This window comes from Bos indicus x Bos taurus, chromosome X, assembly GCF_003369695.1.
Source record: "Bos indicus x Bos taurus breed Angus x Brahman F1 hybrid chromosome X, Bos_hybrid_MaternalHap_v2.0, whole genome shotgun sequence".
Lineage (NCBI taxonomy): Eukaryota > Metazoa > Chordata > Mammalia > Artiodactyla > Bovidae > Bos > Bos indicus x Bos taurus.
Window position 1 is genome coordinate 50616213 of NC_040105.1, and position 15133 is coordinate 50631345.

Sequence of the window (15133 nt, forward strand, 5' to 3'; positions counted from 1 at the left end):
TGTCTTTGGTTGGGGCATTCAACCCAATTTACGTTTAAGGTAATACTGGTAAGTATGATCCCGTTGCCATTTACTTTATTGTTTTGGGTTTCAAATTTATACACCGTTTTTGTGTTTCCTGTCTAGAGAATATCCTTTAGTATTTGTTTGGAGAGCTGGTTTGGTGGTGCTGAATTTTCTCGGCTTTTGCTTGTCTGAAAAAGCTTTTGATTTCTCCTTCATTATTTGAATGAAATCCTTGCTGAGTACAATAATCTGGGCTGTAGGTTATTTTCTTTCATCATTTTAAGTATGTCTTGCCATTCCCTCCTGGCTGAAGAGTTTCTATTAAAAGATCAGCTGTTATCCTTATGGGAATTCCCTTGTGTGTTATTTTGTTGTTTTTCCCTTGCTGCTTTTAATATTTGTTCTTTGTGTTTGATCTTTGTTAATTTGATTAATATGTGTCTTGGGGTGTTTTCGCCTTGGGTTATCCTGTTTGGAACTCTCTGGGTTTCTTGGACTTGGGTAATTATTTCCTTCCCCATTTTTAGGGAAGTTTTCAACTATTATCTCCTCAAGTATTTTTCTCATGGTCTTTCTTTTTGTCTTCTTCTTCTGGGACCCCTATGATTCGAATGTTTGTAGCGTTTAATATGTTCTGGAGGTCTCTGAGATTGTCTTCATTTCTTTTAATTCGTTTTCTTTTATCCTCTCTGATTAATTATTTCTACCATTCTATCTTCTAATTCACTAATCCTATCTTCTGCCTCTGTTATTCTACTATTTGTTACCTCCAGAGTGTTTTTAATTTCATTTATTGCATTATTCATTATATATTGACTCTTTTTATTTTCTTCTAGGTTCTTGTTAAACCTTTCTTGCGTCTTCTCAGTCCTTGTCTCCAAGCTATTTGTCTGTGATTCCATTTTGATTTCAAGATTTTGGATCAATTTCACTGTCATTATTCGGAATTCTTTATCAGGTAGATTCCCTATCTCTTCCTCTTTTGTTTGGTTGGTGGGCATTTATCCAGTTCCTTTATCTTCTGGGTATTCCTCTGTCTCTTCATCTTATTTAAATTGCTGAGTTTGGAGTGTCCTCTCTGTATTCTGGCAGTTTGTGGAGTTCTCTTTATTGTGGCGTTTTCTCGCTGTGTGTGGGTTTGTACAGGTGGCTTGTCAAGGTTTCTTGGTTAGGGAAGCTTGTGACAGTGTTCTGGTGGGTGGAGCTGTATTTCTTTTCTCTGGAGTGCAATGAAGTGTCCAGTAATGAGTTATGATATGTCTATGGTTTGGGGGTGACTTTGGGTAGCCTGTATCTTGGACCTCAGGGCTGTGTTCCTTTGTTGCTGGAGAATTTGCTTGGTATGTCTTGCCCTGGAACTTGTTGGCCCTTGTGTGGTGCTTGGTTTCAGTGTAGGTATGGACGCGTTTGATGAGCTCCTGTCAATTAATGTTCTTGGAGTCAGGAGTTCCCTGGAGTCAGGGTTTGGACTTAAGCCTCCTGCTTCCAGTTATTGGTCTTATTTTCCAGTAGTTTCAAAACTTTCTCCTTCTATACAGCACCATTGATAAAACATCTACATTAAAGATGAAAAGTTTCTCTACCATGAGGGTCACCCAGAGAGGTTCCCAGCGTTACATGGAGAAGAGAAGAGTGAGGAGGAAGTTAGAGGTGACCCAAATGAGATGAGGTGGAATCAGTAGAGGAGAATGGGATAGCCAGTAATCACTTCCTTATGTGCACTCCACAACTGGACCACTCAGAGATGTTCACGGGGTTATACAGAGAAGAGAAGAAGGAGGAAGGAGACAGAGGTGGCCAGGAGGATAAAAGGGGGGAATGAAAAGGAGGGAGACAGATCCAGCCAGTAATCAGTTCCCTAAGTGTTCTCCACCGTCTGGAACACACAGAAATTCACAGAGTAGGTAGAGTGGAGAGGGGTTAGGGAGGAGACACGGGCGACCTGGTGGAGAAAAAGGAGAGTTCAAAGGGAGAGAGAGCAATCAAGCCAGTAATCTCACTCCCTAGTGAAAAATGGGTACTGAAGATTGGGTTCTTAAAGGTACAAAATTAGTAACAAATACATAAAAGCAAAAATTAAAATCTAGAGTAGAGTTTGGAATTTTAAAAATATGATGTTAAAGAAAAGAAGAAGGAAAGAAGAGAAAAAACGAACAAACAAAAACAAACAAGGTCGTGAAACATTATAAAGGAAATATAGGTACAAATTGATAACTAATACCAAAAAGCAAAAGTTAAAAATCTAGAGTAGAGTTTGAAACTCAAAAATACAATGTTAAAAAAAAACAAGAAGAAAAAGAAAGAGAGAAAAAAAACAAACAAACAAAAACCAAAGTCGCAAAAGTTATAAAGAAAATACAGGTACCAAATTGATAACAAATACCAAAAAGCATAAATTAAAAGTCTAAAGTAGAGTTTGGAATTTCAGATATACAATGTTATATAAAAGAAGAAGACAAAAAAACAGAGGAAAAAAAAAAAGTCACAGAAATTAAAAAAAAAAAAAAAACTATAGGTACAAATTGATAACAAATACCAAAAAGCTAAAATTAAAAATCTAGAGTAGAGTTTGGAATTTCAAAAATACAATGTTAAAGAAAAGAAGAAAAACAAAAACAAACAAACAAAAAACAAGGTCAAAAAATTATAAAAAAATATATATATATATATGAAGTTTGCTTTTTTAAAAAAAAGGTCTTTTTTTTTTTGCAAAGTAATAGGTTATAAAAGTGAAAATTAAAGGAATAATACAGGACTTAAAAATTTTTTTTAATTAAAAGAAAAAAAAAGAAAGAAAGAATGATCGTAAAATAGTAAAATATATCTAAGACTTTCTCTGGCTTTGCTGTGAGTATTGTGGGGTTCAGTTCATTTCGGCTAGTTCCTTGGTCCGACTTATATTTCTCAAGATCTATAGGCCCCTTCCTATGTAGTTGGTACTAACCACAGGGTTTTAATCTATTGCCTGTAGCTTCCAAGGCGGTTCTCTCTGTTATAGCATTCTTCTGTTTGCTAGTCTCTTCAGTGTCTGGTTTCCGCCCTGACACAAAGGGGACGATGGAGGACACTTTTTTTTTTTTTTTTTTTAGGCTTACTTGTTCAGGTCGTGCTGTGGGGTGGGGGGGAAGGGAGGGATGCTGCAAACAAATAACACTGGCGTGTGCGCGCAGTGCCTCAGCCACACTGGGTCTGCCCCCACTCACGGTGCGTGTAGCCTCCCTGCCCACACTGCTCAGGTTCTAGGTTGCTCCACCCGGGAACCATCCGTGGCCGGCCCTGGGCTGCCTGCACCTTCCAGATCCAAGCCACTCAGGTTCAGGCACTCGGGTAGTCCTCAGAGGTGCAGACTCGGTTGGGCCTGCGTTTTGTGCCCTTCCCAGGTCCAAGCAGCTCAGGTGATGAGGTGTTTGGCGAGTGCGATTGCTGCGACTTATCGCCTTCCCGCAGCTCGGTTACCTAGGTGTACAACCGGCGCACCTTCTCAGGCAGATGTTGACCGTCCAGACCCCCAAGAAATTTTAGTTAGCAAAGAAGCCTGCTTACAGTTTTATAGATAATGTCTCTCTGGGGCTGCGATTGCCCCCTTCTGGCTCTGGCTGCCTGTCACCGGAGGGAGATGGTCTGCAGCCGGCTATCTCTGTTCAGTCCTTTGTTCCTTGTGCGGGCCTGGCAGTGTCTTAGGTTAGGGCTGGCTTTCGCATGGTAGATATCCCACAGTCTGGTTTGCTAGCCCAAATTATTTCGCTCAGATAGCACTCAGGGTATTCAGGCCAGATCTTTACTCTAAGTGATGCAGCCCGCGCCGCACCTCCCTGCCCAGCCCCCACTTGCTAGTGGCGTGTGCTGGCGTCTGTGCTGCTTCTCCACTGGGGGAGTTACTGTAGGGCTCGCAATCTGTGGGTTTTAATTGTTCATTTTATTTTTCCTCCCTCTTATGTTGCCCTCTATGCTTCCAAGGCTTGGCACAGATTTGGCAGTGAGAAGGTTTCCTGGTGTTTGGAAACTTTTCTCTTTTTAAGACTCCCTTCCTGGACGGAACTCCATCCCTCCCTCTTTTGTCTCTTTTTTTGTCTTTTATATTTTTTCATACCTCCTTTCGAAGACTCGGGTTGCTTTTCTGGGTGTCTGATGTCCTCTGCCAGTATTCAGAAGTTGTTTTGTGGAATTTACTCGGCGTTTAAATGTTCTTTTGATGAATTTGTGGGAAGAAACTCCCCGTCCTACTCCTCCTCCATCTTAGCTCCTCCCTAGATTTTTTTTGTACCTCCAATTATGAGGCTCACTGCCTTCATTAAATGCAGTCCAATCAAGCTGAAATCTGACTCCCTGTAATCTTCACTTATTGGTCCTATTTTTGCCTCTTGAGGCATAGAATATGTCCAAATCCTCTCTTTCCTTTTCATCCATCCACCTGTCCATCCGTTTGTTGATTAAACATAAATTGAATCCATATACCTGGACTGAACAATTTGGAGTATCAGAGACTGAAATAGATAAAGGAGAGTCCAGCCTTGAACTCACAGTCTAGTGAGGGACACTGACAACGTAAGAGATATAACTCTGTGAGATCAGTGCTGAGATAAATGAACAAAGGAGGCTGTGGAAGGCTGTTGAGGAACTAACCTTGCATAAGAAAGCTTCTTAATGAAGATAACAGCTGACCTGCATCTTGAAGAATGAATATAGACATTTGGCGGGTAAAGAATGGAAAATAAGGGAATGGCATATACTAAGTATGGTGTCTTGGGGGAACTAGAAATAGCTTAGATTGGCTAAAGCAAAGTGTGTGAAGGACTAGAAGAGCAATGGGAGATGATGATGAAGAAATCATTCTGGGCACAATCATAACAAGCCATGTGTCACCTGCTAAAATATTTCATACATGCATGCTAAATTGCTTTAGTCATGTTCAATTTTTTGCAACCTCATTGACTATAGCTCACCAGTCTCTTGTTTCTATGGGGATTCTCCAGGCAAGAATACTGGGGTGGGTTGCCATGTCCTTCTCCAGGGTATCTTCCTGATCCAGGGATCCAACCTGCACCTCTTATGTTTTTACCACTAGCGCCACCTGCAAACCCAAAATATTTCATACTTTATCCTAAAAGATATGAGGAAATAGTGAAGGGTTTCAAGTAGAGGAATTCCATCTTCAGGGGTGCACATTAGAACTATCCTTCTTGCTACTAGTAAGGGAAAGTAAACTGTAAACAGAGTAACTTGTCACAAAGCTAGAGTGAGCATCCAAGGAAGAGAGATTGGAGGTCATTTGGGAAGATATTTAGAAGATATAGTGAAGGTATATACCTTATATATAGTGAGGTATATATCTTCTAAGAGGTACCTTCTAAGAGGTGGGGGTGATAGAAAGAGACACATCTAGGATGACTCTCAGATTCATTTAAGGCTCAGAAGTGAAAGGCAAATTATAAAAGGAAAGATATATCCATTTGTATGCAGAGTTCCAAAGAAGAGCAAGGAGAGATAAGAAAGACTTCCTCAGTGATCAATGCAAAGAAAAAGAGGAAAACAACAGAATGGGAAAGACTAGAGATCTCGTCAAGAAATTAGAGATACCAAGGGAACATTTCATGCAAAGATGGGCTTGATAAAGGACAGAAATGGTATGGACCTAACAGAAGCAGAATATATTTAGAAGAGGTGGCAAAAATACACAGAAGAAATATACAAAAAAGATCTTTCTGACCCAGATAACCACGATGGTGTGACCACTCACCTAGAGCCAGACATCCTGGAATGTGAAGTCAAGTGGGCCTTAGAAAGCATCACTATGAACAAAGCTAGTGGAGTTGATGGAATCAGGAAAGGAGTAGGTCAAGGTTGTATATTGTCACCCTGCTTATTTAACTTCTATGCAGAGTACATCATGAGAAATGCTGAGCTGGATGAAGCACAAGCTGGAATCAAGACTGCTGAGAGAAATGTCAATAACCCCAGATATACAGATGACACCGCACTTGTGGCAGAAAGCAAAGAAGAACTAAAGAGTCTCTTGATGAAAATGAAAGAGGAAACTTGGGTTAAAACTCAACATTCAGAAAACTAAGATCATGGTATCCACTCCCATCACTTCATGGCAAATAGATGGGGAAACAATGGAAACAGTGACAGACTTTATTTTCTTGGGCTCCAAAATCACTGCAGATGGTGACTGCAGCCATGACATTAAAAGACACTTGCTCCTTGGAAGAAAAACTTTGCCCAACTTAGAGAGCATATTAAAAAGTAGAGACATTACTTTGCCGACAAAGGTCCATCTAGTCAAAGCTATGGCTTTTGCAGTAGTCATGTGTGGATGTGAGAGTGGACTATAAAGAATGCTGAGCACCAAAGAATTTATGCTTTTGAACTGTGGTGTTGGAGAAGACTCTTAAGAATCCCTTGGACAGCAAGGATATTCAACCAGTCCATCCTAGAGGAAATCAGTCTTGAAAATTCATTGGAAAGACTGATGCTGAAGCTGAAACTCCAATACTTATGCAAAGAACTGAGTCATTTGAAAAGACCCTGATGCTGGAAAAGATTGAAGGCAGGAGGAGAAGGGAATGACAGAGGATGAGATGGCTGGATGGCATCACCGACTCAATGGACATGAGTTTGAATAAACTCTGGAAGTTGGTGATGGACAAGGAGGTCTGGCGTGCTGCAGTCCATGGGGTCGCAAAGAGTCAGACACAACTGAGTGACTGAACTGAACTGAACTGACTTCAGTAGATGATAATGCCATTCACTGAGATGTAGAATATGGGTAAAGAAGTTAGATCCTAAGAGATTAGAAGATACCAGCCCTTCAGAAATCTAAAGCCAACATATGTTAAGTTATCCCAGTAAACACTTGATACATGTAAACCATTATGAACCCTGGTCAAGATCTCCTGTTCCTCTTCTTCACCCATTTCTCACACCACAATTTCCAGTCCACTTATAAATCATTATCTTAAACTGTGTATTCTAGAACTGAATATAATGTAATAGACCTTGTTTGAGCACACAGAGGTAAGGAATGAGGGGTTATACTGTTCAGATTCTCTTCAATTGTCTGATTTTGTAAACTTGAGCAAGGACCCTCTCTAAGTCTCAATCTCCTCATCTTTATGTTGAGGGATATTGAATTCAGTGAACTCTAAGAGCTCTTCCTAAGGGCACTGTCAGAATCTCTGTCTCCCATGGTTCTTTCTCCCTTCTTCCAGCAAGTGAAACTTGGCAGTCCTGATTATATAGACTGTGATCGTGAAAAGGTTCTGGAAGATTTTCTAAAGAGAATAGAGTGCTATGAGGTCAACTACCAACCCTTGGATGATGAACTGGATAGGTAAGAACCCAGCACCACAAAGTATATGTCTGGATTCTTAGCCTGGTTTTGATGTCTTATAGGACCTGAAGAAATGCATTTCCTCTCTGGGCCTCAAGTTTATTTGTAATATTAGGGAGCTACACTTGATCTGTCTTCAAGGGCCCTCCCAGCTCTAATTACCCACTACATGGTGATTCTTTGATGTGTAAGGTGTTCACAAGAGGATTGAAGTAATGTTTTACTGAACAATATGGACATATTAGGACCCTGGTCTCTGGGGGAAAATCCCTCTCCCCTATGGTTGTTAGTATTATGTTCTCAAAAGTATTCTTCACATATGGATGACACTTCAGTTTCCAAAGTGTTCACTTTTTTTTTGTTTCATTGAATGCCCTTGGCACTCCAGTTAAGGAGGCTAAAATAGGTCTTATGATCACAAATTTTCAAGAAGAGGAAATTGCATCTTAGGGAGCTTGAGCTTGCTCAATCTTCTGCCATGCAAGGCTAAGATTTTAATCACACATTCTATCTCTTAATCATGTCTTTTTTCACAATGCACATGTACCTTTTTCAGTCACTATGTATTCGACTTCTTTGGGCTATGGAGTATATAAGGGCTGTAAATAAGGGCAAAAAAAGTAGGTTGTATCCTTAGGTAGCTTCCATATTGCTTTGATATATGAGAAGATGCATGAAAAATATGAAACTTTCATTCATAATACCAACTAAAGATTGGAGAGTTGTTAGCTGGAAGTACAGGGAAAATGTTAGCTTTAGACATAAGGTATTCCCAGAAGCTCACTTTCTTTCAAAATAGATTATGATGAGAAGAGACCCTCGTCACTCAGACCCTCTGGGCCTCAAGTAAGAAGTATAGGGAGGCTGCTGACAGTCATCACCACTCTAAGAAGTTTAAAGAGCATCCTTCCAGCTTTGCCCAACCAAAATCCCCAAGGTGAACATTGTTACTGCTTCACTTATTAGATGGGGAAACAGACATAGAGCAGGGCAAGGGCCTACCTGAGGCCACACAATGATTCAGTAGCAGAATATATACTCAAAAAATTCCTATCTTCTAACTTCCATCAAGGTTATCCCCTCCCACATACCTATGTCATAAAAAGTGTCACATGATACTCAGTGCAAGGTGCATGACCTTATGTATGATTGTGAATATTGTTCACTGTGTCAGGTCAAGGGTACAATTGCTTTCTCATCAAGCCATCTGTGCTGGAGTGAGGGAAACTTTTTCAAATTTCCAGCTAGGCAGTATATGAAAAGTTTGAAGGAGGAGGGCTAAAGTGAAAGAACAGCATGGAGAAAACTCTAGCCTTTGGCCTACAGTTCTGCAGGTACTCAGTGTTTCATGAATCAGTTCAGATCTGAAGATAACTGATTCTGAAAGTTGGTTTTATCTAATCATTTTTCCATAAACAGACATTTACAATCCATGCATCAAGGCTCAAACCTAGTTGTGCACTAAGAATCCAAAAAGGGATAGGCTATCTGCTCTGATAGAATGACCACTTGGTTGAAGAAGACAATGCATACACAGCTGGCCAGAATTTGGGGATAGTAAAGCAAGTGGGGTGGGGGAACACAGAAGAGAGGATCCAGTCCAACTTGGAGGAAAAGATCTGGAAGAGCATGTTTACCAAGTTTTTAGGGCACCAGCAAGGTAGAGACTACCAAAAATTAGAAATAAAAAAAGACAATCTTGAAAGCTTTTGATAGTTTGTATTGAGTTGGCCAGAAAGTTTGTTTGGGTTTTTCTGAACGAACTTTCTGGCCAACACAATATTTCAAAAATAGTATCAAGGTAGTGAAAACAGAAAATATCTAACCAGAACTCAATGGAACCTCCTCATATTATAATATAGCTTATAATTTTTAGTATAAAGATGTCTCTCCCATCAGGAAGCTTCCATAAGTCTCTTATCCTTATTCATTCTGAATGAAACCACAAGCACAGAAAACAAAAGAAACTGATCACATGGACCACAGCCTTATCTAGCTCAATGAAACTATGAGCTACGCCCTGTAGGGCCACCCAAGACGAACAGGTCATGGCGAAGAATACAGACAAAACGTGGTCCACAGGAGAAGGCAATGACAAAACACTTCAGTATTCCTGCTTTGAGAACCCCATGAACAGTATGAAAAGGCAAAAAGACGTGACACTGAAAGATAAACTCAACAGGTCAGTAGGTGCCCAATATGCTACTGGAGAAGAATGGAGAAATAACCCCAGAAAGAATGAAAAGATGGAGCCAAAGCAAAAACAATGCCCAGATGTGGATGTGACTGGTGATGGAAGTAAAGTCTAATGCTATAAAGAACAATATTGCACAGGAATCTGGAATATTAGGTCATGAATCAAGGTAAATTGGAAGTGGTCAAATAGGAGACAGCAAAAGTGAACGTTGACATTTTAGGAATCAGTGAATAGGAATAGATTGGAATAGGCCAATTTAATTCACATGACCATTATTTCTACTGCTAGGTGCAACAATCCCTTAGGAGAAATGAAATAGCCCTCAAAGTCAACAAAAGAGCCCAAATGAAGTACTTGGGTGCAATTTCAAAAACGACAGAATGATCTCTGTTCATTTCCAAGGCAACCATTCAACATCAGAGTAATCCAAGTCTATGCCCCAACCACTAATGCTGAAGAAGCTGAAGTTGAGTGTTTCTATGATGACCTACAAGACCTTCTAGAATTAACACCAAAAAGAGATGTCCTTTTCATCATAGGCGACTGGAATGCAAAGTAGGAAGTCAAGAGATAACTGGAGTAACAGGCAAGTTTAGCCTTGGAGTACAAAACGAAGCAGGGAAAAGGCTAACAGAGTTTTGCCAAGAGAACGCACTGGTCATAGCAAACACCCTCTTCCAACAAAACAAGAGACAATGCTACACATGGACATCACCAGATGGTCAACACCAAAATCAGATTGATTATATTCTTTGCAGCCAAAGATGGAGAAGCTCTACACAGTCAGCAAAAACAAGACCAGAGCTGACTGTGGCTAAGATTATGAAATCCTTATTGCCAAATTGAGACCTAAATTGAAGAAAGTAGGGAAAATCACTAGACCATTCAGGTATGACCTAAATAAAATCCCTTACAATTGTACAGTGGAAGTGACAAACAGTTTCAAGGGGTTAGATCTGATAGACAGAGTGTCTGAAAAACTATGGAATGAGGTTCGTGACATTGTATAGGAGGCAGTGATCAAGACCATCCCCAACAAAAAGAAATTCAAAAAGGCAAAATGGTTGTCTGAGGAGACCTTACAAATAGCTGAGAAAAGAAGAGAAGCTAAAGGCAAAGGAGAAAAGGAAAGACATACCCATCTGAATGCAGAGTTCCAAAGAATAGCAAGGAGAGATAAGAAAGCTTTCCTCAGTGATCAATGCAAAGAAATAAAGGAAAACAATAGAATGGGAAAGACTAGAGATCTCTTCAAGAAAATTAGAGATACCAAGGGAACATTTCATGCAAAGATGAGCACAATAAAGGACAGAAATGGTATGGACCTAACAGAAGCAGAAGATATTAAGAAGAGGTGGCAAGAATACAAAGAAGAACCATACAAAAAAGATCCTAATGACCCAGATAACAATGATGGTGTGATCACTCACCTAAAGCTAGACATCCTGGCGTCTGAAGTCAAGCGGACCTTAGGAAGCATCACTATGAACAAAGCTAGTGGAGGTGATAGAATTTCAGTTGAGCAATTTCAATTCCTAAAACATGGTGTTGTTAACGTGCTGCATTCAATATGCCAGCAAATTTGGAAAACTCAGCGGTCACCACAGGAGTGGAAAAGGTCAGTTTTCATTCCAATCACAAAGAAAGGCAATGCCAAAAACTACCATACAATTGCATTCATCTCACACACTAGCAAAGTCATGCTCAAAATTCTCCAAGCAAGGCTTCAACAGCATGTGAACCATAAACTTCCAGATGTTCAAGCTGGATTTAGAAAAGGCAGCAGAACCAGAGATCAAATTGCCAACATCTCCTGGACCATAGAAAAATCAAGAGAGTTCCAGAAAAGCATCTACTTCTGCTTTATTGACTACATCAAAGCCTTTGACTATGTGAATTGCAATAAACTTTGGAAAATTATTAAAGAGATAGGAATACCAAGCCACCTTACCTGCCTCCTCAGAAATCTGTATGCAGGTCAAGAAACAACGGTTAGAACCAGACATGGAACAAGGGACCGGTTCCATATCGGGAAAGGAGTATATCAAGGCTGTATATTGTCACCTTGCTTATTTAACTTATATGCAGAGTACATTATGTGAAATGCCAGGCTGGATGAAGCACAAGCTGGAATCAAGATTGCTGGGAGAAATATCAATAACCTCAGATATGCAGACGACACCACCCTTATGGCAGAAAGCAAAGAAGAACTAAAGAACCTCTTGATGAAAGTGAAAGAGGAGAGTGAAAATGTGGCTTAAAGCTCAGCATTCAGAGAACTAAGATCATGGCATCTGGTCCCATCACTTCATGGGAAATAGATGGGGAAACAATGGAAACAGTGACAGACTTTATTTTCTTGGGCTCCAAAATCACTGCAGATGGTGACTGCAGCCATGACATTAAAAGACACTTGCTCCTTGGAAGAAAGCTATGCCCAACCTAGACAGCACATTAAAAAGCAAAGACATTACTTTGACGACAAAGGTCCATCTAGTCAAAGCTATAGTTTTTCCAGTAGTCATGTATGGATGTGAGAGTTGAATTATAAAGAAAACTGTGCACAAAAGAATTGATGCTTTTGAACTGTGGTGCTGAAGAAGACCCTTGAGAGTCCCTTGGACTGCAAGGAGATCCAACCAGTCAATCCTGAAGGAAATCAGTCCTGAATATTCACTGATGCTGAAGCTGAAGCTCCAATACTTTGGTCACCTGATGTGAAGAACGCACTCATTGGAAAATACCCTGATCCTGGCAAAGATTGAAGGCAGGAGGAAAAGTGGGTAACAGAGGATGAGATGGTTGGATGGCATCACTGACTCGATGGACATGAGTTTGGGTAAGCTCCGGGAGTTGGTGATGGACAGGGAGGTCTGGTGTGCTGCAGTCCATGTTTCAAAGAGTCAGACTAGACTTAGCAACTGAACTGAACTGATAATTTTTATTTTAAATTATAAATGATGGGGGTATGCTGAGAAGAAATAGAAAATGTCATAGTTTTGATGTGAACTACCTCTAAATGATTCACATGATCCGGGCTTAAAAAAATCTTCATAGAGAGAGTGAATATACCTACTCTTGGAGGATAGATGCATAGGACCTCAGCTTTGGAAACCAGGGAAAGAACATCTTTTCAAGGAAAGAGAACAGTACCTTGTAAAGGTCTAGTTAAGTCTGAATAAAAAGTAGAGGAGTACAGAGAATATTTCAGCAAAAGCATTAAGCCTGAAATGAAACAAAGTTATGAGCATGGACATGGGACACTGAGGTGAGGCCAAGCACAGCCAATGTATGAAGGCACCTAAAATGTCACAATAAGCTAAAGAATTTGGAGTTTATCCTAGTGCCACTCAGAACCTAGTGTCAGGAACAAGACAACAAGGTGACATCAGACATTTTCCACCTAGGCTCTAAGAGTCATAGGTTGAAGAGTTTGACATCAGGCAAATCACTTCCTCTCTCTGTGTTTCAGTTTCCTCACCTATAAACCAGAGATTATAGTCTCCACTTCCTAGAATGGCTATGAGGATTTATGGAGTTTGAAACCTCCCACCCCTGCCAGATGCGCACACACACACACACATGAAATGCTCAGCAAATGCAAATGGCCTATGAGATGTAGGCAGTCAGGGACAGGCAGTCAGGCACAGTTGGCAGCTGCTTTTTTTTTTTTTTTTTTTTTTTTGCTTTATGCAATAGATGTTTATATCAGAATATTAGGTGAGTTCTATTTTAAAATGTATTAGAAGGGCTGAATAATTTAAAGGGCCTACCCTTGCCAGAGTTCTTTAGTGACATGAAGAGATCTCCAGGTATTTCAGATATTTTTAAAGCATATTTGTAAGCATGACAGCAGATGCTCTGACTCTCAGACGTGAAAGAACAGTGACCATACCCTGTGCCTGACTGCCTGTCCCTGACTGCTTCCAACATCTCATAGGCCACTTGCATTTGCTTCCTGCTTGACTGTTGGAGGATTACTGTTTCTCTCTCAGTATGTCAGCAGTGTGAACCACAGAAGAGAGAATACTAGATGCATGGAGTGTAATGAATGAAAGTAAAAAAACAGTCTGGCTCAAACTGAGACTGAAGAAAGGAGACAAAGGGAGATGGTAGCAAGCAGTGAGCTCCTCAGGGTGGCCAGGAACCAAGTTTCTAGAACAGGTATGCAGAACAAGGCAAGGCTAGAGGAAAGGTAAGTGAGAGCTGTGTTATGGAGTAGGCTTGAAGGCAGGGTGTGTGGTTGGGGCTTTCTCTTGGGATCAGCTTCTCCAACATCAGCTCCTGAGCTGCCCTTGCTCCTGCTTGGACTGGCCCAGCCACCTGTCCTACATCAAGATCTTCGACGTGGGCACACGCTACATGGTGAATCGTGTGCAGGACCATATCCAGAGCCGCACAGTCTACTATCTCATGAACATTCACGTCACACCCCGCTCCATCTACCTATGCCGGCACGGTGAGAGTGAACTCAACCTCAGAGGCCGCATTGGAGGTGACTCTGGCCTCTCAGCTCGGGGCAAGCAGGTAGGGAAGGCCCCATGAATTCTGAAACGTTGACTGGGCTGGTTCAAGTGGGCCACAAGTTGGTGGGGTGGCTGCTGACTGGGTCCTGTGGGTGGAGGGACTCAGTGACAAGGTAAAAGCAGGTTCTGGCCACTCCTGCTCTTCCACCCCATTAACCACTCAGTCTTGACCCATCTTTGCATGGCTTCCATGTGCCACCAGCAACTCTGATGCTTTGGTCCTGGAATACCAGGCCTTCCCAGACCACTTGCTCCTCCAACCCCATTAAAATAAGTATTGTCTCTCCTGCCTAACTGGTCCCTTCATTTTTCTCACAACTCTGTGTCTTCATTTGTGCAGTTTCCGCCATGGAGGCTGCCCTCCTCTGTCCCTTCTGTCAGCTGATGACCATCCTTTGCATAGACAGCTGCCCTGAAGTGCCCCACACTTGAATCCATCTTCTCCTGCATTACTCAGGGCTGATGCTATGTTCCCAAACCCCCACTGCAGGTCATCACAGAGTTGACTCTTGTCCCCCACCAGTCACCACTTCTTTCCTGCCCTCCCTTCTCCACCTTTTCCAGGACCCATCTCCTGCTCCATGGGCTGACCCAGGAAGCCCTCCCCTGTCCTCTCTTGCCATCCCAGGCAGGTCACTTGGGCTCCATACCCCCAGTTCTGGCCCATCTCTGACTTTCATGGTGGGAGTCTCTTTTCTGAGTGAGTGAGTCAGTGGAAGTCGCTCAGTCTTGTCCGACTCTTTGAGACCCCATGGACTATACACTCCATGAAATTCTCCAGGCCAGAATACCAGAGTGGGTAGCCTATCCCTTCTCCAGCGGATCTTCCTGACCCAGGAATTGAACTGGGGTCTTCTGCATTGCAGGCAGATTCTTTACAAACTGAGCTATGAGGGAAGCCAATGGTGGGAGTCTCTTCTTTCTAATCAAGAATAATGACCTGTATGTTATACTTGCTGCCCAAATAAAGAGACACATTTTCCTGCATTTGGCCCTCTCCCTGGGCTTGTTAAAGGGGCTTCCCAGGTGGCTCAGATGATAAAGAATCTATCTGCAGTGCAGGAGACCCGG

The 15133-nt window shown here is 41.5% G+C and overlaps 1 protein-coding gene across 5 annotated transcripts in view; it reads left to right on the forward strand.

The window, feature by feature from the left end:
• PFKFB1 (6-phosphofructo-2-kinase/fructose-2,6-biphosphatase 1) overlaps window positions 1–15133 on the forward strand; it is a 373849-nt gene that overhangs the window by 340797 nt on the left and 17919 nt on the right. For all 5 annotated transcript variants that reach the window (XM_027533653.1, XM_027533654.1, XM_027533652.1 and 2 more), the window contains 2 exons: window positions 7218–7339; window positions 13856–14063. In XM_027533653.1, the coding sequence (XP_027389454.1) occupies window positions 7218–7339; window positions 13856–14063 (330 nt within the window). The remainder of the gene's footprint in view (window positions 1–7217; window positions 7340–13855; window positions 14064–15133) is intronic.